This window comes from Lepidochelys olivacea, assembly GCF_965140295.1.
Source record: "Lepidochelys olivacea isolate rLepOli2 genome assembly, chromosome: 27".
NCBI classification, from domain to species: domain Eukaryota; kingdom Metazoa; phylum Chordata; order Testudines; family Cheloniidae; genus Lepidochelys; species Lepidochelys olivacea.
This window is the reverse complement of record NC_140437.1, coordinates 5,755,101-5,782,034: the sequence shown is the minus strand read 5'-3', so window position 1 is coordinate 5,782,034 and position 26,934 is coordinate 5,755,101. Positions and strand designations below refer to the sequence as shown.

The 26,934-nt window shown below is 60.0% G+C and overlaps 1 protein-coding gene across 5 annotated transcripts in view; it reads left to right on the top strand.

The window, feature by feature from the left end:
* ADAM11 (ADAM metallopeptidase domain 11) overlaps positions 1–26,934 on the top strand; it is a gene marked incomplete at its 3' end in the record, with an annotated part of 50,709 nt that overhangs the window by 11,066 nt on the left and 12,709 nt on the right. For all 5 annotated transcript variants that reach the window (XM_084615559.1, XM_084615560.1, XM_084615558.1 and 2 more), the window contains exons 3-17: positions 7,502–7,578; positions 9,227–9,293; positions 14,901–14,986; positions 15,361–15,427; positions 18,418–18,484; positions 19,589–19,656; positions 20,012–20,086; positions 20,387–20,458; positions 20,655–20,821; positions 22,874–22,958; positions 23,465–23,555; positions 24,756–24,807; positions 25,397–25,496; positions 26,219–26,290; positions 26,812–26,904. In XM_084615559.1, the coding sequence (XP_084471685.1) occupies positions 7,502–7,578; positions 9,227–9,293; positions 14,901–14,986; positions 15,361–15,427; positions 18,418–18,484; positions 19,589–19,656; positions 20,012–20,086; positions 20,387–20,458; positions 20,655–20,821; positions 22,874–22,958; positions 23,465–23,555; positions 24,756–24,807; positions 25,397–25,496; positions 26,219–26,290; positions 26,812–26,904 (1,239 nt within the window). The remainder of the gene's footprint in view (positions 1–7,501; positions 7,579–9,226; positions 9,294–14,900; positions 14,987–15,360; positions 15,428–18,417; positions 18,485–19,588; positions 19,657–20,011; positions 20,087–20,386; positions 20,459–20,654; positions 20,822–22,873; positions 22,959–23,464; positions 23,556–24,755; positions 24,808–25,396; positions 25,497–26,218; positions 26,291–26,811; positions 26,905–26,934) is intronic.

Sequence of the window (26,934 nt, the reverse complement as noted above, 5' to 3'; positions counted from 1 at the left end):
GCAAGGACTCCTTGGACAGGCAGGTGACTGTCCCCTTGCATGTAAAGAACTTCCTACATTGGTGGAAGGTGCAACTCAACATCTGTGCGGGCGTCTTTCTGTCACCCAGTCCATAAGTCACTAACAACTGACATATCACGGTCACCATGGGGAGCCACCTGGACACTCTCATGATTCAGGGCAGCTGGATGGCCTGCGAAGCTAGGTTCCAATTCAACCCATTGGAGCTCAGGGCAACCAGGAACACTTGTCTCAATTCCTGCCCTTCATCCTGGCAAGGCAAACTGGATCATGAAAGGCAACATGTCCTGCATCTTCTACGTCAACAAGCAGGGAGGAGGAAGATCCCCCTCCTTGTGCCCTGCAGCCCTAAAGCTCTGGAGCTGGTGGATAGCCCACCATATACAGAGCTCAGCAGCCTACCTCCCAGGCATGCAGAACACCACAGCCATTGCCCTCAGCTGACACTTCTCCCACGACTACGCATGGGAGCCAGACACGCAGGTTCTCCACAGCATATTCCAGAGATGGGAATGGCCAGAAATCCATCTTTTCACCACCTCCAGGAACAGGAAGTGCCCTAGCTTCTGTCACCCCTCCCCTCACCCTTCCTTCTGCCGTGGAAGAAGAGTCTGTTCTATGCCTTTCCCCAACACCCCTAATTCGAAGGGTGCCGAACAGGTCAGGCAGGACAAGGCCAAAGTAATTCTCATAGCACCTCCCTGGCCAGGGCAAGCTTGGTACCCTAACCTGCTTCAGCTCTGTGTCCAACGGCCAGTTCAGTTCCTTTCCCGACCATCCCTCGTCTCCTGTCTCAGGATGCGCATCGCACGTGTCATCCAACCCAAGTAGTACTTCACCTCAGAGCCCGGCTCCTGGATGGTTCTCAGGGAAGAGGCTTCCTGCTCTATGGATGGGAAGTTGGTGCTATTAAACAGTAGGAAAACCTCAACCTGCATTACTTACTTGCAGAATTGGTTCCCCTTTCCCTCATCCTAGATTACCTGCTGGAGCTGAAGACATCTGGGTTATTGATCAGCTCAGTCAAGGTACACCTGGCCGCCATATCAGCCTTTCATTCCCTGGTCAAGGGATTCTCCATTTTTGCTCAGTCCCCTTTCATGTCAAGTGTGAGCCTGCTTTCCTTTCAGTTCTTACAAAAGGGTGGCACTCTCCTCTCACGAGCGCTCCCCTGGCTGATGGTTCTTTTGGTGGGTCTTCAGTGACACAGCCCTCCCGCCAAGTCACACACACCATCCCCCCTTCTAGGTATACAGTCTTTACTTCTTTCTGTTGGCCCTGATATGGGGCCGTAGCACCAAGGCTCCCTTCCTGGAGACACTGCTTTCCTTAACAGCCCAACAGCGGCCCATCTCAATACCCTTTCAGCAGCCCTTGCTTGGGTTCAGTCTTCAACCAGCCCAGCAGGGCCCATTATGGTACCCTCGCTTGGTCTGGCTAGGTTCTGGGCTCTGCCTGCCCACACTGATCTGTCCATCATCCTGCTGCTCTCCAACCCAGCTAGGCACCCAGTGCTCCCTCTTCCAGCTCTAGGCAGCAACTGACTGCTCTCTGCCTCTGCTGCTTCCTTTTATATGGCCCTTCTGGCTCCTGATCGGTCACTCCAGTAGCTCCTCTGATTGGCTGCTTCCCTGCAGCCACTCTAGGCTGCCTGGAAGACTTCTCTTCTACTCTTTTCTGGGGCAGGGTGAGTCAGGGCCGCGAGACCTCCAGCATGGGGCCTCCGGACCTACTCCACCTCGTCACAGACTGTGTAAACTCTTCCCTCACATTATATACTGCACTCCGTGTTGGGATCTTAACCTGGTTCTCAACCACCTTGTGAGACCTCCATTCAAACCAATGGTAACCTGCTCCCTACTGTTTATTTATGAAGACGGACTTCTTAGTTGTCATAATTTTGGCCCATAGGGTTGGGGAGATTGGAATCTTGTTGGCAGATCCCCTCCTTTACAATGCTCTTCAACAAGGTCTCTTTACATCCACATACTAAATTCCCATCAAAGGTTACAAAGGAAGACAATAAAGTCAAATACTGACCTAAGACCTTGTGCACCTACTGCCCTGTCACCTTTGCGAATGTCACAAGAATGCATGAAATTGCCTTTTCATAGCATTACAAGCAGAAACTTGGCATGCCCATCAAATGTCACAGAGCTTCTTCAATGCCAAGACTTTATTTTTGGGATGTACTTTCTTTTGAATGGCTGTGAATTTAGTATGTGCAGCTGACCCAGAGAGAAAAGTGTACACAAATTTCTCCAGGATGGGGAAAAAAATTCAGTGCATGTTTGTTTCCTTTGCACACATCAACAAAAACTAAATGGTACCTGTGCTTGAAACAGTGAACATACAATGCTTGAGGTACCACTTCCTGCAAGAGAGCTTGCACACCGTGAAGATTTTCACTCATAACATTGGCACTATGAGAACTCTGGGCACTACAGTTCTGCATATCAGTACCACACTGTGGCGATATGGTCTTCATGTACTGAAGGAGAGGCTTTGCAGAAAGTGACTTGGCGGGATGGAAACCAACATCCTTCACTGCTGGAGAACACTGGCTGTTGTCCCATTGACTGCAGCAGACCATCCCAGTGGCTGGAAACAGGCAGATTCCAGGATCCTCCTTGCCCCACATGCTCCTCCTGCGACCCCCTCAGAACCCAGCACCCATAGCCTGCTGTCTGGGGCAGAAGTGCTGGGTGCCCTGGAGCAAGCCTCTTCCCCTCTGTGCTGGTGGCCCATCTGCACTGTGGGGCCTCACTGCTCTGCAGGGGGAGGGGAGGGAGTGGTGAGCTTCACTCCTTGGTGTTTATAAAGTGCTTTGGGGTCAGGTAGGAAGGGCTGCCCTAGCCCGGGACTCTGGAGAGCCGGGCTCAGGTCCCAGCTCTGCTACAGGCTCCCTGGAAAACATGGAGATGCTTTGGAAATTCCCATCCAGCTCTGTGCCTCAGTTTCCTCACCTGTATCATGGGGACAATGGTCCTTCCACTTCCCCACCCTTTGTTTGCCTTGTCTAGTTGGACTGAGAGCTCTTAGGGGCAGGGCTGTCCCTCACTCTGTGTGGACACTGAATTGTGGGCATAAGGCTCCAGGGCCAAGCCTCCACTGCAATGAATGAGGGCAGTTCCCTCCTCTCTGAGCTGTGGTTTCAGGCTGTCTGCAGACTCAGGCACTATTGCTCAGCTCACATTTGGGCCTTTTCTTCACAACCATAAGAACTAGAATTTGTTTCTAGGAACATGGGACTCGCCAGACTGGACGAGTCCAGGGTCCGTCTAGCACAGGTGACTGTCTCCAGCCGTGTCCAGCACCAGCTGCTCCAGGAAGAGGTGCAAGAATCTTCTCTCCAGTGAACAGCTGCAGAATAACTTCCTGATCAATTAGTGTTTAATGGCCTGAAGCAGGAGGGGTCAATATCCCTTATAAGAAAATGGGATCAGCTCTACTACAACTTCAGACTTCCTCATTAACCATAGCCACACCAAGTCCTGCTAAGCTCTCAGCCTCAATCAGATCTTGTGGCAGCGAGTTCCTCAGGCTAATTGTGTGTTGTTCATTGACTGTCCCTATTTTATTAGCAGACAGGGTGAAATGTGGCACCTGATCCCCCTGCTCTGTCCCACACATTGTTTGGTGTCCTTCTATCATGGCCCCTCTTCTTTGTCTGCTTTCAAAACCAAACAGTCCTGACTGTTTCTGTCTCTCCAGACCTCCCACTCTGAACCCCATCATTCTGATTTGCCTATTCGGAGAGGGGGAGGGACCAGCACTGAGCAGTGTGGGGGGTGAGACCCACTGAGGGTGAAAGTACAGTGTTTCAGGGGGTGGTAAATGGGTGCTGAGACCTGGAGCTAGGCGGGGATTCTGTGGGGCATTGCATGCGGCAGAGCGCAGCTTGCAGCGTGGGGGCCTGGGCATTTGCTCGCTTTTTATGGCGGGCTGGAAGAAAACTGGTGTGTCCCCAGGCAGACGGGCTGGTGTTTTCCTGCTGTCTGACCTGGGATGGGTTTGGCTCAGTCCAGGGTGTGCAGCAGCCTGGCCCCGGTGGTCGCGTCATGGGCTAGCCATGCTCGGCTGGCCTTGCGGGGGTCTCTGGCGGCTCCCCAAGCAGGAGTCACCATTTTTGCAGGACTAGGGTTGGCAACTTTCTAATCACACAAAACCGAACACCCCGTCCCACCCCTTCCCCAAGGCCCTGCCCCTTCCCCAAGGTCCCGCCCCCGCTCACTCCACCCCCCCTCCCTCCATCGCTCGCTCTCCCCCACCCTCACTCACTTTCACCGGGCTGGGGCAGGGGGTTGGGTGTGGGGCTCTGGTGTGGTGCCAAAAATGAGGGGCTCAGGGTACGGGCTGGGGCAGGGGTTTGGGATGCAGAGCGGGGGAGGGATCCTGCTGAGGGTGTAGGCTCTAGGGTGGGGCCAGGGATGGGGAGTTTGGGGTGCACTAGGGGGCTGGGGCAGGGAGTTGAGATGTTGGGGGGGTTCAGGCTCTGGGAGGGAGTTTGGGTGCAGGAGGGGACTCCGAGCTGGGGCAGGGAGTTGGGATGCGGGAGGGGGTTGGGGTGTGGGGTCCCAGAGGCACTTACGACAGCTCCTGGGAAGTGGCCGCCAGGTCCCTGCAGCCCCAGGCCCATGGGTGGCCAGGGAGGCTCCGCGCACTGCCCTCGTTTCCGCAGGCGCCACCCTCGCAGCTCCCATTGGTCGTGGTTCCCAGCCAATGGGAGCTGCGGAGCCGGCATTCGGAGCAAGGGCAGCACGTGGAGCCTCCCTGGCTGCCCACGCGTCTAGGGACCACTAGGACCTGGCAGCCGTTTCCGGGAACCGCGCGGAGCTAAGGCTGGCAGGGAGCCTGCCTTAGCCCTGGGCCCCCGCTGCACCGCTGACCGGACTTTTAACAGAGCTGCCAGGCTCCCTTTTCGACTGGGCGTTCCAGTCAAAAAACGGATGCCTGGCATCCCTAAGCGGGACCCACAGGAAAGGGCGCAATGTTTTGTACTCCCTCTCCAGCTGCAGCACTTCCACCGCAGTGAGAGCTCCCCCTGCTGGCTCTGCAGTGACCCCAGCCTGCACGTGTGAGCCTATCGGGGCGTGGCTCTTGCCGCCGTGGCTCGCTGTGCAGAGAGAAGCCGTTAGCGTCTAAACGTGTTGACCCAGACAGCACCTTGTGTCAGCACAGACAGCACTCATCTCCCCCTGAGAGGGCAGTGGCATGCCCCCTCCAGCCCCTCTCTGCAGATGGGGGGCTGCAGTACTGGGGATAGGGAGGTTATAGTGTTGGGCTGATGCAGTGGCGGGGCAGTGCGGTGCCAGGAGTTTGCAGTGATTGGGGGGTTGCTGTGCATGGGGCATGAATTGTGGGGCATGCAGTGCCGGGGGTGCAGTGTCAGACGTGTGCATTGTGGGGTGCGCAATGCCAGGAGAGTGCTTTGTTGGGGGTTTCAGTGCCGGGGAGTATAATGCCAGGTGCATCATTGCCAGGGGATGCAGTGCAAGGGGGTGGATTGCCAGGAGGGTACTTGGTTGGGGTTGCAGTGACAAGGGGTAGAGTGCCAGGGACGTGCATTGTGGGGGGGTTCAGTGCCAGGGGCATGCAGTGCCAGGGGGTGCATTGCAGGACTTGCAGTGCTAGGAAGGTGCTTTGTTGGGGGTTGCAGTGCCAGAGCGTGCAGTGCCAGGGAGTGCATTGTGGCGGTTGCAGTGCCAGGAAGGTGCTTTTTGGGGGGTTGCAGTTCTCGGGGGTACAGTGCCAGGGGGTGCATTGCAAGGAGTGCAGTGCCAGGAGGGTACTTAGTTGGAGGTTGCGATGACAGGGGGTAAAGTGCCAGGGGAGTGCATTGCTGGGGGACCCAGTGCCAGGGGCGTGCATTGCTGGGGGACCCAGTGTCAAGGGCGTGCATTGCTGGGGGGCCCAGTGTCAGGGCTGTGCATTGCTGGGGGATCCAGTGTCAGGGCATGCATTGCTGGGGACGCAGTGTCAAGGGCGTGCATTGCTGGGGGACCCAGTGTCAGGGGCGTGCATTGCTGGGGGGCCCAGTGTCAAGGGCGTGCATTGCTGGGGGACGCAGTGCCAGGGGCGTGCATTGCTGGGGACGCAGTGCCAGGGGCATGCATTGCTGGGGGACCCAGTGCCAAGGGCGTGCATTGCTGGGGACGCAGTGTCAAGGGCGTGCATTGCTGGGGGACCCAGTGCCAGGGGCGTGCATTGCTGGGGGACCCAGTGTCAGGGCATGCATTGCTGGGGACGCAGTGTCAAGGGCGTGCATTGCTGGGGGACCCAGTGCCAGGGGCGTGCATTGCTGGGGGACCCAGTGTCAAGGGCGTGCATTGCTGGGGGGCCCAGTGTCAGGGCTGTGCATTGCTGGGGGATCCAGTGTCAGGGCATGCATTGCTGGGGACGCAGTGTCAAGGGCGTGCATTGATGGGGGACCCAGTGTCAGGGGCGTGCATTGCTGGGGGACCCAGTGTCAGGGCATGCATTGCTGGGGACGCAGTGTCAAGGGCGTGCATTGCTGGGGGACCCAGTGCCAGGGGCGTGCATTGCTGGGGGACCCAGTGTCAAGGGCGTGCATTGCTGGGGGGCCCAGTGTCAGGGCTGTGCATTGCTGGGGGATCCAGTGTCAGGGCATGCATTGCTGGGGACGCAGTGTCAAGGGCGTGCATTGCTGGGGACGCAGTGCCAGGGGCGTGCATTGCTGGGGGACCCAGTGCCAAGGGCGTGCATTGCTGGGGGACGCAGTGCCAGGGGCGTGCATTGCTGGGGGACCCAGTGTCAGGGCATGCATTGCTGGGGACGCAGTGTCAAGGGCGTGCATTGCTGGGGGACCCAGTGTCAGGGGCGTGCATTGCTGGGGGGCCCAGTGCCAGGGGCGTGCATTGCTGGGGACGCAGTGCCAGGGGCGTGCATTGCTTGGGGACGCAGTGCCAGGGGCGTGCATTGCTTGGGGACCCAGTGCCAAGGGCGTGCATTGCTGGGGGACCCAGTGTCAAGGGCGTGCATTGCTGGGGAACCCAGTGCCAGGGACGTGCATTGCTGGGGACGCAGTGCCAGGGGCGTGCATTGCTGGGGGACCCAGTGTCAAGGGCGTGCATTGCTGGGGGGCCCAGTGTCAGGGCTGTGCATTGCTGGGGGACCCAGTGTCAGGGGCGTGCATTGCTGGGGGGCCCAGTGTCAAGGGCGTGCATTGATGGGGGACCCAGTGTCAGGGGCGTGCATTGCTGGGGGACCCAGTGTCAAGGGCATGCATTGCTGGGGGACCCAGTGTCAGGGGCGTGCATTGCTGGGGGACCCAGTGTCAGGGGTGTGCATTGCTGGGGACGCAGTGCCAGGGGCGTGCATTGCTGGGGGACCCAGTGCCAGGGGCGTGCATTGCTGGGGACGCAGTGCCAGGGGCGTGCATTGATGGGGGACCCAGTGTCAGGGCTGTGCATTGCTGGACAGGGTGTGTTTTAACTCTGCTTCTCTCCGGTTCTTGCAGTTTGTGCACCTGGCCCAGGTGAGCTTCCTCATTCATGCCTTTGGCTCGGCCTTCACCTTGGACCTGGAGCTGAACCAGTAAGTTCTTCCCTGGGGCTGTGGGTGGCCTGGCTCAGTGCCCCGAGGGCTGGCCCCCATGAGTCAGGACTGAGGCCCAGGGCAGGCTGGGGTGGAAGCAGGCGAAGCATGGCCTGTTGCTGCCTGAGAGGCAGCTCCACCAGCAGGGGATCCACCCCACAGTGCGTGAGTTGGTGGGGCTCAGCCCAGGTGCCAGCAATCCGGGATCCATAGCGTAAAGGGCACAATGGGCCCCACTACTGATTGCAGCAGAGGAGCCGTGGGCTCCGTGGTGTCAGCCTGGACCCACGGCTGTACGAGGCCGTGTGTGTGGGGGAGGCTCTGAGCATGTGTGCAGGAGACGCTCTGGGGCAGCGGGGTGGGGGGTGCCGCATCCCCTGGCACTGGGCTGGGCTGGCTCCAAGCTCTGGCATCGGGTGAAAGCTGCCCCCTTAATCTTTCATGGAGCCCTCTGGAGCCACCCAGCTCTGACACTGAAGCCCCAGGCCCAGGTGAGCTCCAGAGCTTGGGTGTAACGGGAGCCGGAGTGATCAGCCCGAGCGGCTGGCGATTGGGTTTCTGTGCCAGGGAGTGAACCTGCCGAGCTCCTGGGGGGTCCCCGACAGCCCAGCCCCCCTCTGACCTCACTCCAGTGCTCCTCCCCGTGACCCAGGTGAGCCCCCAGCCCATTGCAAGGGCCCCCAGTGAAGAGCGGGTGCAGCGTGGACAGTGTGTTCTCTGTGTGTGTGGTGAGAGCGCAGCTGTGGACTGTGTGTGTGTGTGTGTGTGTAATGAGAGCGCACCGGTGGACAGTGTGTGTGTGTGTGTGTGGTGAGAGCGCAGCTGTGGACAGTGTGTGTGTGTGTGTGTGGTGAGAGCGCAGCTGTGGACAGTGTGTGTGTGTGTTTGTGTGTGTGTGTAATGAGAGCGCAGCTGTGGACAGTGCACCGTGTGTGTGTGTGTAATGAGAGCGCACCGGTGGACAGTGCGCCGTGTGTGTGTGTGTGTGTAATGAGAGTGCAGCTGTGGACAGTGTGTGTGTGTGTTTGTGTGTGTGTGTAATGAGAGCGCAGCTGTGGACAGTGTGTGTGTGTGTGTAATGAGAGCGCAGCTGTGGACAGTGTGTGTGTGTGTGTGTGTGTGTGTGTAATGAGAGCGCAGCTGTGGACAGTGTGTGTGTGTGTGTGTGTAATGAGAGCGCAGCTGTGGACAGTGTGTGTGTGTGTGTGTAATGAGAGCGCACCGGTGGACAGTGCGCCGTGTGTGTGTGTGTAATGAGAGCGCAGCTGTGGACAGTGTGTGTGTGTGTGTGTGTGTGTGTAATGAGAGCGCACCAGTGGACAGTGTGTGTGTGTGTGTGTGTGTGGTGAGAGAGCAGCTGTGGACAGTGTGTGTGTGTGTGTGTGTGTGTGTGTGTGTGGTGAGAGCGCAGCTGTGGACAGTGCGCCGTGTGTCTTTCTGTGGGCGCGGGAGCGGAAGGGGAGCAGGGCTGGTTGGGTGCAAGGCCTGGGCGGCTGAGCCTGCAGTCACAGGGGAAAGGCCAGTGGATGCTCTGCCATATGGATGGCACCAGCCCAGCACGTCAGGAGCCTGGTTAGTCTGACCCCCTCGTCCCCCACCCGCCCCAGCCAGCAGCAGCTCCTCATCTGCCCCCCTCATTTCCCGGCAGCCACCTGCTCTCCTCGCACTATGTGGAGCGGCGCTTTGGCCAGGATGGGAACAGCAGCCACAGCCCGGTGAGTGGGAGCGGCACAGGGCGGGTGGGCTTCGCCGGGCGCTGCTGGCGAGCAAGCTTGGAGAAGGCCCCTGCCAACGGGGCTGAGGGGCCAGGCAGAGTCTTTCAGGGGGCGGATGTAGAGCCGCAGGACAAGACTGGCCAGGAGCAGGCGTTGATGTCATGCAGGGGAGGCCCAGCCCCACCCTGCTGCAGCGTGGGCTGGGCAAGAGCAGCCTCTGTGAGAGCTGCAGTTGCAAAGCAGGTGTGGCCAGGCTGCTGCCGAGAGTCAGGTGAGCGGGCGGGTCCTGGCTGCCCGGTGTCTAGAATGGGAATGAAATTAGCAAAGTTAAATGAATGATGAAACGTCTCATGAAATTAATAGGTGGCAAATTTAAAACTCAGCAAAGAAAATACTTTTACACCCAGTGATATTTAGCCTGTGGAACTCACTGCCACAGGGTGGCCTCGAGACCAAGAAAGTAGCAAGATTCAAACAGGGACCAGGCATTTCTACAGTACAAGAGTATCTTAATGAATGAATTGTGGCAGGATAGTAACCCTGGTGCTTCAGGGCTTGAGCCCATCTGTCACGGAGTGTGGAGGAGTCCAGGCCCTGCACCCCTCTTCCTGGGATCCACTGAGACTCTCAGCCAGCCAGTAAAACAGAAGGTTTATTGGACAACAGGAACACAGTCCACAACAGAGCTTGTGGGTACAACCAGGACCCCTCAATCACGTCCTTCTGGGGGAGCAGGGAGCTTAGACCCCAGCCCTGGGGTTCCCTGTGTTCCTCTCCCCAGCCCCAAACTGCCAACTAAACTCACCCAGCAGGTTCCCTGCTGCAGCCTCTGTTCACATTCCTGGGCAGAGGTGTTACCTCCCCCTCCCCCTCCTGGCTCAGGTGACAGGCTCTCAGGTCTCCCATCCCCAGGGCACATTCCCAGGTCAACACTCCCCCCTCCCTGCTGTGTCACATCGTCACACCATCGCTGACTAGAATGAGACCTATCGTGGGGCAGATTATCCCTTTCCCACTGCGTGGGGTTCCTCCAATTTCCTCTGCAGCATCTGGTTCTGGCCCCTGCCGGAGACAGGGTACCAGGCTAGCTGGGCCTGGGGCTGACCCAGCTCGGCGCTGCCGGTGCTGCTGGGCTAGTTGCTGCCAGGCCAGGAAGCTGGTGGCCGGGAGGGGAAGCGGAGTGGCGCTCCCAACAGGGTAGAATTCAAAGCGAGTTTTGCATGCTGTGAGAGTAGCAGGTCATGGCAACATCACACTTCTGCCTGGCTCAGCGAGCGTGGAGCTGGCAGGGGGCTGGGGAAAGGGGACCCAGGAGGGGAGGGGGATGGGAGCACAGGCCCGACGGGACAACGCGGGGTCATTTTGGGCCCCCTTGGCTGGAAGGATCCCCAGAGCCCTTTGCGCCCAGGCCTGAAATGGCCAGCACCCGAGGCAGCACTGTTCAGAGGAGCCTGGCTCAGGGCAGCCCCAGACCAGCGGAGGGGACCTGCCCTAGGCAGGGCATGGAAATCCAGGCCAGGTCTTCCTCCTCCCCTGTCGCTGTGGCCACTCCAGGCCATGGGCTCAGCAGCTGGGGGGCTGGTGATGGTGACCTGGGTGTGGTGTGATCACACCAATACTAAGAGCACGGGCTGTTAGTACCAGTCAGCGGAACAAATGAGACCCTGTCCTTTTAACTGCACGCCACCTGAGCTACCCTGGCGCCAGCCACCGTGGCACAGTCTGGGTCCTGGGCCCTCGTCTCCAAAAGGGTCAGTGGCTGGGAGTGCCCACTCCCCACCCTGGTCTTGTGCCACTCAGGGGTATGGCCCATGGCAGCTTCTTCAGCAAACATGCAACATGAAGGGTTAATGTCACAGTCTAGCTGGCCCAAGTACCAGCTCCGCCCCCCCCGCCCTGGCCCAGCCACCCCATGACCTGTCTTCCCCCATCCTGCCTGCTACAGCCCAGGGGCATCTGGACCAGCGCCACGCCCACCTGCTCTGGCCCAAGCCTCCTGTGACTGAGGGACAGGAATTGCCGGCTGCTTGGCACCCTCTGCCACTGACCAACCTGTGTCCTCCCCTGGGGTTATAGGTGGGGGGCTGCAGCTTGGCCACCCCAGCATGAGCCCCCCTGGTGCAGAGGCTAGTAAATGAGGGAGGGCAGGACAGGACCTCTCTCCTGTGCTCACATCTCCTGGCCAGGCCTTGTGGGAGAAGAGGGATGTTTTCTGGCCCAGCCCCTGCCTTTCCTGGCGGTGCAGGAACGTGGCTGGGCTGGGCCTCCTGGCCTTGGCTGTGATCCATCTTCTGCCATGATCCATCTCCTCCTCCTTCCATTTGGAGTCATGCGTGTCGTGGTTCTGACTTTCCTCTTGTTTCCTGCGGCTTCCTGTGTTTTGAGCTCTCCAGGGTGGGTTTTATCGCGTGCTAAGTCCCAAACAGGCGGGCCCCCGAATCGGACCGTGCCTGCGTTCCCAGCAGAGCAATACCCCATGGCAAGCCCGGCTCCATTGGCTCCGAAGGCCCAGCATGGAGCACAGTGAGTTACTGCTGCAGACAGGACGCAGCTGGGCTACAGATCCCTCCTCCCCACCTGCCGCTCCAGCCTGGAGCACTAGTCAGAGCCACAGATGGACAGAAAGACAGACAGCCGCGGGCATGCAAGCCAGCAGGCTACGACACAGGCTTACTCCCAAGCTGCTCCCTCTGGCTCCTTACTGAGAAACTCCCTGGCTTCTCCTCTTATGGAGGATGCAGGGATGCCTGAGAAGGTCACCAAAGGAGGGCAGTGATCAGAGGGGTGTGCAGCCAGGGCACATGAGGGGTTTTCTGAGGGGGGTGTGGGGGTGGGGTTGGGGGGCAGGGACTCAGTCGCAGCTCTCCAGGGAGCTAGATGGGACCTGCCATGATCAATCCCAAGCAGGCTGGGAACATTGGTTAGCTTTGGCACGTCTGGGAAGCAGAGATGTGTGCAGACGTGTACTCTATTGAAGTGAACTGACTGGCTGTTCCGAGCAGGGGGAGAGGTTCTCCGTCTGTTGGCGTCTGCGGCTCCAGGCCTTTCTGGAAGATGCGTTAATCAAGCACAAGCCGTTGGGCTCCGCACAGCGAGAACGGGGTGAAGTAATGACCTGTGCTACCCAGGAAGTCACTAGATGATCTAACGGCCCCATCTGACTTCGAACGCTGTGAATCTACGAATCCGGACCAGGCGGGTGGGGTGGCTCTGGCCTGCCCGGGCACCACCTCTGCAGATCAGCTCGCCTGGGCTCTTTAGTGTCCTAGTGCAGTGGTGGCTGCAGACCCCAATCGGGGATCAGGGCCATTGTGCTGGGCGCTGCCCAGACACGTGGCACAGGCCCCTCCCCGGAGAGCTCGGGGGGAGCGAGCTAGTCCCGCCCGCTAGCTAGTAGCATCTCAGCCACATGGCCCAGCAGTCGATCAACGCCAGCCGACACCTGGGCAGTCAGCATAGGGGGTTCAATTGAGTTAGAATCATCGAATCTCAGGGGTGGAAGGGACCTCAGGAGGTCGTCTAGTCCAACCCCCTGCTCAAAGCAGGACCAAGCCCCAATTTTTGCCCCAGATCCCTAAATGGCCCCCTCAACGACTGAGTTCACATCAAACTCGCATGGGTTGAGCAGGCCAATGCTCAAACTACTGAGCTATCCCTCTCGCCATTAAAGCCTACAGCACCCAGTATTCCTCGGAGGTCTCCCATCCAAGTGCTAACCAGGCCCAATCCTGCTTAGCTTCTGAGATCAGATGAGATTGGGCGTGTTCAGGGTGGTCTGGCCAAAGACATATGGCCACAGAGTTCCAGCTGTCAGTGATCGAGACCCACCAAGCAATCAGAGAGGACTGAGTACAAGGGTCTCTCTCTACTTAGGAAAGCCCCAGGGGCTGGGGTAACAGGGGGCTGTGGGTCAGGATTGAAGGGCGCTGGCCGCACTGTGTGCGGGGGAGCCCATGGCTGGGATAGCAGGGGGCTGTGGGTCAGGATTGAGGGGCCCTGGCTGAGCTATGTGGAGGGGAGGCCACGGCTGGGCTAGCCGATGGGGAGGGGTCCTGATGCATCTGGACTTTGCCCCCAGAATAGATCAGCAGGGCTGTAAAGACATTTCCCTTCGAGGAGGGTGTGTGTATTGGGGGTGGGGGTCACCCAGGCTGCTCCTATTGCTCTGGCCCACTGGCAGAGAGATCACAGCACACTTCCCCAGCCTGGGGCAGGAGGGCAGCCCCCTTAATGCACGTGGGAGGGAAGCAGAATGACATCAGGTTGCTAGGACTCCAGCGGAGGGGCGGGGGAGCGGGCCACGGCAGGCACTGCCATGTTTAAAAGATGAATGGGTCCTTCCATAAATAGCCGGGCATGTCTCTCGCCCGGCAACCCCGCCTGTCATGCAGATTTCATGGTGCCGCTCAGCACAAAGCCGGCCGTGGAAGTGGAGCAGCAGTAATGCTGAGGGAATGTGAAACAAAGGACAGGCGGGGAGGGGCTGGGCTGCCAGCTCCGCCCTGCCCCGCCAGGGCCTCCTCTGCCCTCACCCTCTCTCTGCCCTTCTGGGCCGCCCTGCTCATGCCCTGCCTCTCCTCAAGTCCTCTGACCGCTCTGTGCCAGCCTGCGGCTGTGGTGACTGGGGACCCCCATCTGCCCCCTGGATGCCCAAGGCTGGGGCTCTGTAACCTGTGCAGGGATGGTTCCTATAAATAGACACAGTGGAGCAAGGCTGCTGCTAGTGCGTCATGCGAGCCTGTGGAGATGGGGCTGCACACACGTGCACAGGCATCTGGAGGAGAAGGGCGCCATACACGCAGACAAGGGCATCTGTGCACTGCTATTGGCAAACACGGACTTTCACATAAGTGTGAACACGACGCACATGCAGACAGGCGTGCACACACATCCGGGCAAACACACATGCATGCCTACATGCGAGGACATGCATGCACATGCAGACAGGTGTGCAGGTAGGGGAAAGCCTATCTAGGAATGCACAGGGCCATTGACATGGGCATGAAAATGAGAGCAAAGGACCCACCCTCTCTAGGACATGCATACAGGCAGCTACGTGCAAAGACCAGACAGACAACCACACGGAGGATAAAAGACCCCGCCCCCACACAGACACAGCACAACCTACATGCAGATTGGTACGTACACAGACATAGAGACTCACACTTGTACATGCATGAGCACACACCTGGAGTACAAGTGTGCCCACATGTGCAGATGGGCTTGTCCATCTGACAGAAGCTGTTGTTACAATCTGAGAGGTGTGCAGGGGGACCCCAGTACCGGTGCAGCGAATATTGGTGTGTGTAAACACATGGCATCCTAAACCAAGAAGTGGCTGCAAGATGTTATCCCATGTTCCAAGTTGGGAGGAACTGAGGCACAGAGAAGGGCTGGGATCAGATCAGATCAGAGCCAGGAATAGCACCCATGAATCCTGACTCCCAGTCCCTTACTCTCTTCACTAGACTGTGTTCCCTCCCAGAGCTGGGACTAGAACCCAGGGGTCCTGGCTCCCAATCTCCTCCTCCAATCATTAGCCTGTGCTCCCTCTCTGCTGCAGTGCTGGTGGCTGATGGCTCTCCTTGCCCCATTGTTCTGTTGCAGGGAGCGGGGGAGCACTGTTACTATCAGGGCAAACTCCGAGGGGAGGCGAGGTCCTTGGCAGCTCTGTCCAGCTGCCGTGGTCTGCAGTGAGTACCACCATGGGCATGAGGGTGGGAGCGGATTGAGCCGGTACAGGGTCAGAGCCCCCAGGAGGCTCTGATGCTGGAGTGGCAGTGGGGAGAGAGGGAGCACTCTTGCAAGGCTGCTCACCCTAGGGGGTTTCAGATGAGGGTGCGTGTCATGGCCCTGCCCTGCTGGGCAATCCAGAGTGCTGCATTGGCTTTGGGTGCAGGGACTGGGAGGGGAGGTTCTCTTCTGCAGGGCAGCAAACTGCCTGGGGAATTGGGTTGCAGGTCCCTCGCTGCCCCGTGGTACTGGAAGGTTGGGGTGGGGGGAAGGGCAGAGAGTGGATCTGCATCCGCATCCATCTGTGACAAAGGGGTGTCTGCTTTCCCTGCAGCGGTGTCTTCTCAGACGGGAGGGATATGTACCTGATAGAGCCCTGCAGAGCAGCCGAGCATTGGCAGGTAAGGGCTGGGCTGGAATTCCATCACCCCCCGTGCTGTCTACTTGGGTTCCCGCTCACCCGGCTCCTGTTCCCCGGGGAGGTGAAGGGGAGGCCTAGGGTCACAGCACGGCCAGACACCAGGGCACAAGCCCAGCCTTCCTGGGGCTCAGACTCTGGTGCTGGTTCTGGGCACTCGGACAGCAGTGCTGCTGGGTTCTGGGTGATCAGACGCCGGTGCCAGGTTCTGGGCGCTCGCATGGGTGCTCAGATTCCGGCGCCGGGTTCTGGGCGCTCGCATGGGTGCTCAGATTCCGGCGCCGGGTTCTGGGCGCTCGGATGGGTGCTCAGATGCCAGCGCCGGGTTCTGGGCGCTCGGATGGGTGCTCAGATGCCGGCGCCGGGTTCTGGGCGCTCGGATGGGTGCTCAGATGCCGGCGCCGGGTTCTGGGCGCTCGGATGGGTGCTCAGATGCCGGCGCCGGGTTCTGGGCGCTCGGATGGGTGCTCAGATGCCGGCGCCGGGTTCTGGGCGCTCGGATGGGTGCTCAGATTCCGGCGCCGGGTTCTGGGCGCTCGGATGGGTGCTCAGACGCCGGCGCCGGGTTCTGGGCGCTCGGATGGGTGCTCAGACGCCGGCGCCGGGTTCTGGGCGCTCGCATGGGTGATCAGACGCCGGCGCCGGGTTCTGGGCGCTCGCATGGGTGATCAGACGCCGGCGCCGGGTTCTGGGCGCTCGGATGGGTGCTCAGATTCCGGCGCCGGGTTCTGGGCGCTCGGATGGGTGCTCAGATGCCGGCGCCGGGTTCTGGGCGCTCGGATGGGTGCTCAGATTCCGGCGCCGGGTCCTGGGCGCTCGGATGGGTTGTCAGATTCCGGCGCCGGGTTCTGGGCGCTCGGATGGGTGCTCAGACGCCGGCGCCGGGTTCTGGGCGCTCGGATGGGTGCTCAGACGCCGGCGCCGGGTTCTGGGCGCTCGCATGGGTGATCAGACGCCGGCGCCGGGTTCTGGGCGCTCGCATGGGTGATCAGACGCCGGCGCCGGGTTCTGGGCGCTCGGATGGGTGCTCAGATTCCGGCGCCGGGTTCTGGGCGCTCGGATGGGTGCTCAGATGCCGGCGCCGGGTTCTGGGCGCTCGGATGGGTGCTCAGATTCCGGCGCCGGGTTCTGGGCGCTCGGATGGGTGCTCAGATTCCGGCGCCGGGTTCTGGGCGCTCGGATGGGTGCTCAGATTCCGGCGCCGGGTTCTGGGCGCTCGGATGGGTGCTCAGACGCCGGCGCCGGGTTCTGGGCGCTCGGACACCAGGTTCTAGTATTGCCTGCACTGGCCCATTTAAATCCAAAGCCTTGCAGCTGAGGCTGCGGCCAGAGGGATTTCCCAGAGTGCCTCCTTTCCCCTTGTTGCCATGGCAGCAAATGGAAGGAGATTCCATGGACATCTGCCATCTGCTCCCCATCCAGTCATTAGCTTCCCCCTCCCCCCGCTCCCTCAGTCCATGGAGTGTCTCCCCGCCCCCAGCCTTGCCTCGGTTTCCCCAGCCCCACACCATCCCCGCAGGATGGGCAGGCTGTGCCTACAAGGGCTGCTGGGGTGAGAGCCCCTGTGGGGTCTAATAGGCCCTCAAGCGCTGGTGGGTGGGGTAAGGGTGTGGGGCCATGAGGGGCCTCCCCCACTCCTTCCCCTGCTCTCACCCCCTTGCGTCCCGAGGCCGATAACCCAGCCATCTGGCAGCATGGAATGGCTGAAACCCTATCCCTGCTACCCTGCCGCTGGCCCAGCCGGAAATTGGCCCCTTCAGCCACAGAAGTCATCAATTAATGATCCCTGGTGTCAGTGTGGCGGCAAGGGGCTGAAACACAGCGGGCAGGCCTGGGGATGCCTCCTCTGGCTCGGGAGATGGACTCTGTCCCTGGGACTCGCACTTCTGGGTGTGGATAATGGGCCTTGGTGCTGGGACCCCGGTCCCTGGGTGGGGGCAGCTCCCGTCGGGCCGGTGCTGGGACTCACTCAACCCCCCACAGGCTGGAGGGGATGCTGGTGTCATGGGAGGCACAACCAGTGTGGGTTGTGTTGGGCACACACACAGTCTGCAGAGACCTTGCTACCTTGCTCTGGTGGTGAAGCCCTCGCTCCCAGGGTTCCCATGGGGATGGCTCCCCAGCACAGGTTAGGGATCCCCCAGCCAGCTGGCTGGGCCATGCATAGGCAAGGGCAGCTGGTGCTGGGGACCCACTCCCAGGGCAGACGGTGCTGGGGAGCCCCCTCTTCTTCTCCCCCCCTGCCCACTTGTCCCTGTCTCCCTTGCAGAGAGCCTCTGTGGGCAAGCTCACCCAGGGGAACTCCAGGGCCCTGCTCATCCTCCTGTTGCCTGGGGCTGGGGTCTGTGTGGGGGGTGGGGCTGTAAAACCCAGAGCTGGAACCTGTTTCTCTGACTCCTCCTTATAGTCCAGAGCTCCGGCCCTCTGCTCAGCTGCTCGGCCAGATGGGCAGAGCCTAAGAAGGGTCTCCCTCCTCTGCTCCTTGGCTCATGGATGACACAGTAGGGACCTTTTCTGAAAGGCTCTGATGAAAACCTGAACTCATTGTCTCAGATCCAGGACCGCTCCCCTGGTGCCACCCTCAGGAGAGAGAACTGGGCAGGGAGGCATTCCTCATACCTCATTCTGGGAGCCTCTGTCACACTGAAGGATCCCACAGATGCAGCCCCTCTGGGGTGGGGCAGAGTGGAGAATAATCCCACTCTGCTGGAGTTGTCCCCTATTCTGCACCCAAGGCCCCAGGGATAAACAGGAAGCAATCCTGCAGTGCAGGCAAGTCCCAGGAGGCAGGGTGGAATTACCTGAGCAGTAGGTGGCCAGTGCACTGGGATTACCCACCCGTCCATGGTAAGGAAACCAAGGCATGGTAGCTCCTGGCCCCAGCCTGCCCTGCGAAGGGGGCTGTGGCCCAGGCTGGAGGCTGGAGCTGGGAAAGCCACCGGTGACCTTCCTGCTCTCTTGTTCCCTGCGCAGGGGCCCCTGCCTCACCTGATCCAGCGCATGCCTGCTCCCCGTCCCGCTCAGGGGTGCACAGAGCCAGGTGAGTGGTGCATGCGAGCCCCGCTCCCCATGACACAGTGGCCCTTAAGTTGTGTTAGGGCCATTGAGCCGAGAAGCTGGCGGGAAGCAGATCTACAGAAGCTGCTTCGCCCCCCCATGTCCATTCTATGGGCTTCCCTCAAGGTGAGTTTGCCTCCCCGGCACGCCCAGCCCTCTGCCTGTGCTGAGAGCTAGCTCCCTTCTCACCTGGTGTCGGATCCACAGCTACGCCCCAGCTTTGGAACCCACTCTGGGAGGAACCCTTCAGTGTGCCAGACCCCATGGGTGTCATTCTTCCTTCAGGTGGGGCACATGGCCTCACCGCCTCCCCCACCACCTGGTCCTCTGGGGGGTCACCCCGGGCACTCTGCTCAGCCAATCCCACTGCCCTGGACTCTGGTTAGGGACTTGCCCCTCAGCAGGGACTGATGCACCTCCCCAGGTATTCCCAGGGAGGCTTGCAGCCTTGCCAGAGCAGGCAGGCTGATTAGTCAGCTGGAACCCAGCACAGGGAGCCCTTAGGGAAGCCCAGAGAACTGCAGATTAAAGCATTGTCCCTTCTGACCAACCCAGAGCCCTGCCAAGCTGCAGTGATCTCCGCTTGCAGGCTTTGTCTCTCTGACTCCTTCCTTGGTCAGTTCCCAGGGGAGAGGGCCCTTTGTTCTGGAGCAGGAGTCTCTGCTCCGCTTCCCTGCTGAGAGGCAGGAAAAGCCCCCTCCCTCTGGGCTGTGGGTTGCTGAGTGTCAATGTCTTGGTGACTGGGTTTTCCATGGTCGTCTTGGATTTTCCATTGATATGGGTCGGCCTTGGCCAGTCCTTTTTAAGAACCGGTCAGTCTGCTCAAGGCGACCCCCGCCCCGCATGTCTCTGAGCCTGCCTGGAGAGCAAACCTGTTCCCAGCCAGGCACACAGGAGTCATACAAAGTATTGCAAAAAGTTCCGACTTCATCACACCTGGTCACTTCCACCCCTGCCCAGCAGCAGCCCTGGCTCTGCCTCCCACTGGACCCTGGCTGGAGGATCCAGCCCTGTGACCATCTGCCTTGGCCCTGCCTGCCAGCCCCATCATCACCCCCACCTGACCCCGCTGCGCTTCTGCCCCTAGGCTGCCTGTTTGCTGCCCTGAGTCAGCAGGGCCCAGACACCCGGCCCAGACTGAGAAGGAGGCGGCAGGTAGGGCACTGCTCAGCCAGCGGGCTGGGCGGGAGGAACCGAGTGCTCAGGGGTGGGCTGGGGAGCTGAGCACTTGGGGTGGGCCGGGGGCGGGAGCTGAACGCTCAGGCTGGTGGGGGGAGGGGAGCAGAGGGCTCAGGGGCCGGGGGAGGGGTGCTGAGCTTTCCAGGGCCAGCCGTGCAGGGCCCAGACTGGCCAGGAACCAAAGGCTGTTCAGTCCCAGCCAGAGGCTGGCTGGGCCGGTGGCCCAGGGCAAGTGTCCCCAGAGGGGACCGTGGGTCCTGTCTGTTTCCAGCAGCCCAGAGGGTTCCCTCGGCCCCGCGCTCTTGCTCACGTCTCTCTCTGCGTTCCCCAGGTGCGGCGAGCCCAGCGCACCGTGCACAGCGAGACCAAGTACATCGAGCTGGTGGTGGTCAACGACCATCAGCTGGTGAGTGCGTGGGCCGGGGCCCCTCTCCCCTGCAGAGACGGGACGACCCAGCCCTGGGGCCAGCCAGCGTCTCAGCTGTGCTCAGGGCAAGAGGCAGGCTGAACACAGCAGACTACCCAGGGCACAGCACCTGCCTATCCCAGCAGGGGGTGCTGTGGGGAGCGGGGCAGGAGCGCTGGCTGGGGAGAGGGGGGGCGGAACTCCTGGCTGCTCCAGCCCCGGCCTCTCCCAGCAGGGGGCGCTGTGGCGGGTGGGGTGAGAGCCACCCTGCATTGCTCTCCTGTGTGTGTTCTTTTCCAGTTCGAACAGTTGCGCCGCTCTGTGGTCCTCACCAGCAACTTTGCCAAGTCCGTGGTGAACCTGGCGGACATGGTGAGTGCTGGCTGTGTCCTCTCCCGCTGCCGGCTGACCTGCTTGGATGAGTGCGTGGGGGGGGGGGGAGGTTCCCCGCTGAGAGAGCAGGGGTGCCTGGGGAGGGCCATGCACCACCCTCATGTCACAGGAGCCTGGGGAGGTTGCAAAGGCTGCTGGGATTGTAATGGCCTGTCCCCTTCCTCTGCCACTGCAGATATACAAGGAGCAGCTGAACACGCGCATCGTGCTGGTGGCCATGGAAACGTGGGCCTCCAAGGACAAGATCCACGTGGAGGAGGATTCGTTGCAGACGCTGAGCGAGTTCATGAGATACCGGACGGAGGCGCTGCCGGAGCAGAGCGATGCTGTCCATCTCTTCTCGTGAGAGCTGGGATGGCCGTGCAGCCCTCCTCACTCCCTCACAGCCGGCACTCCTGCCCCGCTCCCCACAGTGCCCCCTTCTGGGAGGGGCCGGGACTGGAGTAGCCGAGAGCTCTCCCCACAGCCAATGCCCCTACCCTGCTCCCCACAGCACCCCCTCCTGAAGAGGCTCATGTTGAGAATACACATAGTACTTTGCAATTTTAACTCTGATTAACTAATCCTCACAGTCCTCTATGGGATAGGGCAGGGTCATCATCCCCATTTTATAGATGGGGAAACTGAGGAAATGCAGTAGATCTCATCTACCTGGATTCCAGTAAAACTTTTGATATAATTCTACATGGGAAATTATTGCTTAATGTGGAGAAGATGGAGGTTAATATGAGTATTGAAAGGTGAGTAAGGAACTGGTTAAAGGGGAGATTAGAGCAGGTCACACTGAAAGATGAACTATCAGGCTGGAGGGAGGTTACAAGTGGAGTTCCTCCTGGATTGGTCCTGGGACCAAACTTATTTAACATTGTCAATGACCTTGGCACAAAAAGTGGAGTGTGCTAATTAAATTTGCAGATGACAGGAAGTTGGGAGGAGGACTGGAGTATCCTACAAGAAGATTTGAATGACTTTTGAAAACTGGAGTAATAGCCATGGGATAAAATTGAATAGTGCAGAGTACAAAGGCATGCATTTAGGAACTAAACAACAAAAACTTCTGCTATAAGTGAGGGACTTCTCAGTTGGAAGTGACAAAGGAGGAGAAAGACCTGGTATATTGGCTGATCACAGGAGGACTATGAGCTGCCAATGTGATGCGGCTGTGAAAAAGGCTAATATGATCCTAGGATGCATCAGCCAAGGTATTTCCAGGAGAGACAGGGAAGTTTTATTGCCATTATACAAGGCACTGGTGAGACCTCATCTGGAACGCTGTGTGCATGTCTGGACTCCCATGTTTAAGAAAGATGAATTCAAACCAGGACAGGTGCAGAGAAGGGCTGCTAGGATGATCCAAGGAATGGAAAACCTACCTTAGGAGAGGAGACTTAAGGAGCCTGGCTTGTTTAGCCTAATCAAACAAAGGCTGAAGGGAGATCTGATTGCTCTCTAAAAATACATCAAAGGGATAAACACCAGGGAGGGAGAGGAGTAACTTAAGTTAAGGGCCAATGTTGGCACAAGAACAAATGGCTATAAACTGGCCTTCAACATGTTTAGACTTGAAACTAGGTCAAGGTTTCTACCCATCAAAGGAGTGAAGTTCTGGAGCAGCCTCCCAAGGGGAGCAGCGGGGGCAAAAAACCTAACTGGCTTCAAGACTGAGCTTGACGGGTTTATGGAGGGGATGGGATGATGAAACTGCCAACAGTGGCATGTGGCCCACGCACACCTGTTATTAGCAAATATCTTCAATGACTGGTGATGGGACACTAGATGGGGAGAGCTCTGAGTTACTACAGAGAATTCTTTCCCCGGTGTCTGGCTGGTGAGTCTTCCCCACATGCTCAGGGTCTAACTGATCACTAAATCTGGCTGGGAAGGAATTTCCCCCCAGGTCAGATTGGCAGAGACCCTGGGGGGTTTTCACCTTCCTCTGCAGCACGAGGCACAGGTCACTGGCTGGTTTGAAGTAGGGTAAATGCAGGGTTCTCTGTAACCTTGATGTAACCATGATTTGAGGATTTCAGTAACTCAGCCAGAGTTTCTGGGTCTGTTACTGGAGGAGGTGGGTGAGGTTCTGTGGCCTGCGATGTGCAGGAGGGCAGACTAGAGGATCACGATGGTCCCTGCTCGCCTTAAGTGTATGGGTCTATGAGACATGGAGGGGGAAGCCTGAAACTGTTAGTCAGTGGCAGATCCAGGAAGAGAACCCAGGAGTCCTGGCTCCCAGGCCTGGCTTTTGACAGGAGGGCATGTTGTCTTTCCATTCCCTCCTCCATGGAAGGTTCCTTTCACAAGACCAGCCAGGGCTGAGCCCTTGGGTGCGAGTGACACTAAGAGCCAGGCAGTTGGGCTGCCACCCTCACCTCCACCCTCTTTGCTCCCTTGCAGTGGGAGGACGTTCCAGAGCAGCCGCAGCGGGACTGCCTACATCGGAGGGATCTGCTCGCTCACCCGGGGTGGGGGTGTCAATGAGGTGGGTGGGGAAGAGAGTCCTGCCTGTTCTGGGGCAGAGGAGTCCAGGGGCTTGGAGGGAACGTGGTCCTCTCCATGCAACTTTGACCCTCAGCCTAACACAGCCTCTGCCTTGGAGATGGGACGTGGGGGGAGCAGTAGGAGGGTGCTGGGCTACAAAGCAGGATACTGAGAGGCTGTGGGACTGCACTGGGAGGCCATGGGATTGTGGGGCAGGATTGTAAGGGGTTGTGGGGCTGCAGGATCTGGGGGGGGGAGGTATGGGATTGTGGGGCAGGGTTCTGGGAGGTTGTGGGGCTGCAGGATTTGGCAGAGGGGCTGGAGCCTGATGCTGGGGGAGGCAATGGATAAGGGGCTGTGAAGGGGGCTTGGGGGAGCTCACGGAGCCCCACTTGCAGAGGCTTGCACTGTTCTCCATGGGGATGAGCGCACAGACCGGGGCTGCTGGAGTCTCTCCCCTTCCAGCAGCTCTGATGGCTTTGTCGTTTCCCTCGCCGCCCCATGCAGTACGGGAACGTTGGCGCCATGGCTGTGACTCTGGCTCAGACCCTCGGGCAGAACATTGGCATGATGTGGAACAAGCACCGGAGCTCTGCAGGTAGGGTGCTGAGCGCCCAGAGGAGGGCTGAAGGTTTGGCTCTGACACCTGCAAGGGGTGCCAAGAACAGCTGGCACTGCCGTTCACGGGCTGCAGCTGTTCCACCAGGGGCTGGGCATGTGCTAAGCAGCGGACAGCTAGGCCAGTCCTTGGGTGGGGAACCTAGGTGCTGCAGGAAGAGTGGTGCATCAGTAGGGGGCACCCTTCTGAGCCTTTACTGAACCCACTTTCCCAGCTTGGTGCTAGGGGTGCTGGTACCTCCTTCAGGTGAGACATCAGCTCAGCTCCTGGCTATATCAGGTGGTGATGCCCTGGAACGGGTTCCCTAGGGAGCTGGTGGAATCTCCTTCCTTAGGGGTTTTTAAGGTCCGGCTTGACAAAGCCCTGGCTGGGGTGATTTAGTTGGGGTTCGTCCTGCTTTGAGCAGGGGGTTGGACTAGATACCTCCTGAGGTCCCTTCCAGCCCTGATATTCTGTGATTCTATGTGTGGTCAGTTCAAGATCCCCTGGGCTGGGTGTTGGGGTGCTAACCCATCTCAAACATCATGGCAGCTCCGTGTGCCTGGTAAGTGCCATGGGGCAGAGGCCTGCGGAGCTAGAGGCTGGAGTGTGAGTACGGGTGGAGTGTTGGCTGCGTGTGTGCAGTGGGCAGGGAGGAGCGGGTGTTCGAAGTGACTGACCCGGGACAGCAGGCTGAGCTGGGGCGCGTGGCTGGGGCGATGGGGCCAAACAGGGGTTTGGCGAGTCAGGCGGCAGGGGCAGTAAGAAGTGCCTGCTACTCTCTCCAGGGTGCAAGGAGCAACAGGCTGCAGAGCTGGGTCTGGGATTGCCCCATTGCCAGCATGTACAGTCTGGGGGTCTCTGAATGAGGGTCAGCCCTGGGGGCGGGGTACCAGACCAGCGGGGCCTGGTGAGGGGAGATTGCGCTCGGGATAGGCCAGGGTCCCCGTCTGAGCAGCACATTACTGAATCCTGGCTTTGAGGACTTAGGAAGCTGATTTGGGGCTGCATTCTGAAATGACAGAAGGGGGTGCCGTGTCCCCATTGCTGGGGCAGCTGAGCCCGCTGCTTTGCAACCCACTGCGGCCTGGGGAGTGCCGGGGGTGGAGCGGGGGTGAGGCTCTTTCCAGATGCCCCGGGCGGACTCACTGTCTGGGCCTTAGGCCCCATGACTGCAAGGGCTGCCACGTCTCTCTGCAGGGGACTGCCGGTGTCCAGATTCCTGGCTGGGGTGCATCATGGAAGACACGGGGTGAGTTCCCTGCTGGATCCAGTGGGTGGGAGCAGGGGGAGGGCTGATCTCGCTGGTGAGGCCTGTGTCGCTGTGCAGAGCGGCACGGCTCCTAGGCTGGCCTGACAGGTGCCAGCAGCCACACATGTTAAATTCACCTGTTGTGTGCTCAGAGAGCCTCCTCCCAGACCCCACTCAGCCCTGGGCTGGTGTGTGACCCTGGTTATCGGCTGCTGAGGGACCGAGCTAAGCCTGCAGCAGCCAGGATGTGGTCAGTCCGGCCTGACCCCATGGGGCTCCCCCCTCTCCCTTGCTGTCACAGCTGATGCTCCAGGAGCCTCAGCGGAGGGACTGGCCTGCAGCCCCTGGGCACTGCAGGGCTGGGAATGCCCAGCCTGTGGGTGACTCTGGGCATCGCTAGAGAGTTGAATGCTCAGCTAGTGCGTCTCCTCCTGAGCTGGGTAGGATGCAGAGTGTAGTAGGAAATAGACTGTGGGGCAGGCGCACGGCCCTGGCGGGCGGGGGGCGGGAGGGGGTAGCACATGGCACTGGGTGCCCATCCCAGGGCACTGAGCATGGCAGCTGTTAACTGTGCTGTCTCCTCCCCCAGGTATTACCTCCCGTGCAAGTTCTCCCGCTGCAGCATCGAGGAGTACGGCCAGTTCCTGCAGGAGGGTGGGGGCAGCTGCCTCTTTAACAAACCCTTAAAGGTACCCCCCCAGCCCTGCCCTGGCCAGGCCTGTGGGCTGGACTCCTACCTGCCCTGGCAGCACAGTCCCGAGAGCTGTTCCCCTTTGCTGGGCGTGGCGGCTCTCCCGCCTCCCAGCTCCCGGGCCACCAGTGTCCACAGCAGAACACAGGCCCCTGGCCAGCTGGCTGAGCAGACAGGCCCATGTCTGAAAGGGCCCCAGGAGGGGGTCGCCTTTGGGCAGGGTGGGTGCCTAGGCGGGGCTCCCAAGGCTCCAGAAGCGCTGGCTTGCAGGGCAGGGGCAGGGGCAGGGGCAGGGCACCGAATTGCTCCTGAGCTGGGAGACGGCTGAGCCCCCAGCAGACGGGGATCTGGAGTGGGGAGTTCCCCCCTTCCTGTCGTGTGGGGCCAGGGTGGGATCCAGAGCCTGCCGCCTTCGCCTCAGCAGCAAAGGAGCCAGATGTTCGTCTCCGCGACTGCAATTCCCAGGGCCGCAGGGCTCTCGGGACGAGCCCGGCCCAGCTTCTCGGCACAGGGGAGGCGGGTCCAGGAAGGCCTTGGAAACACATCCTGCACCCCAGCTGCCTGGCTCCCTCCTGCCCGGTCACATGGGGAGCCCCGGGCAGGGCCCAGATCCCCTGTGTCTGTGCAGTGCTCGGCCCCAGCGCCACGTGCCCCATAGCGTGGCCCACGCCCGCACCAGGACAGCTGCAGGAACCGTCTCCTCTCTCTTCTTCCCTGCAGCTGCTGGACCCCCCTGAGTGTGGCAATGGCTTTGTGCAGGCCGGAGAGGAATGCGACTGCGGCTCGCTTGCGGTGAGGGGCTGCGCAAAGGGTGGTGCCTGTTTTCAGTCCCCCCCGTCCGCCCGTGAGCCACTGGAGTGCAGGACATTGGGGGAGGGGCACAGTTGTGGGATGGGGACACTGGGGGCTGGGCACCTGCTCCCAGCCCTGATCAGGGACCAGGTGTTGTAATGTGGGGCTGAGGGAGAGGTGGAGAGAGGCCTGGGCTGCTGGGGCTGTTACCAGGCCTTGGGGTGCACGCTGGGGCCTGCCCCCACCCCCTGCAGTTCAGCAGGAGCGAAGACACACATTGGAGGCTAAGGAGGATTCCTGGAGTCTGGCCCTGCTGCTCCCGGCCTGCAGCTCGGGCTCAGGCACTGGGTCAGCACGTGCGTGCTGGGCCTCAGGGAGGGCACCGGGGGGCGGCATTCGGGAGCAGGCATTGCTGGCCGCTTGGAGGATTGCAGCCTTAACCCCGCAGCCCACAAGCATGAGTACACGCCATCTGACACTGACCACCCCCACGGGCATCTGCTTGTGTCTCTCCTGGGCAGGAGTGTGCAAAGGGCGGCGGCAAGTGCTGCAAGAAGTGCACCCTGACCCACGATGCCATGTGCAGCGACGGGCTCTGCTGCAAAGGCTGCAAGGTGAGACTGGCGAGAGCGAGCTGCTGTCCT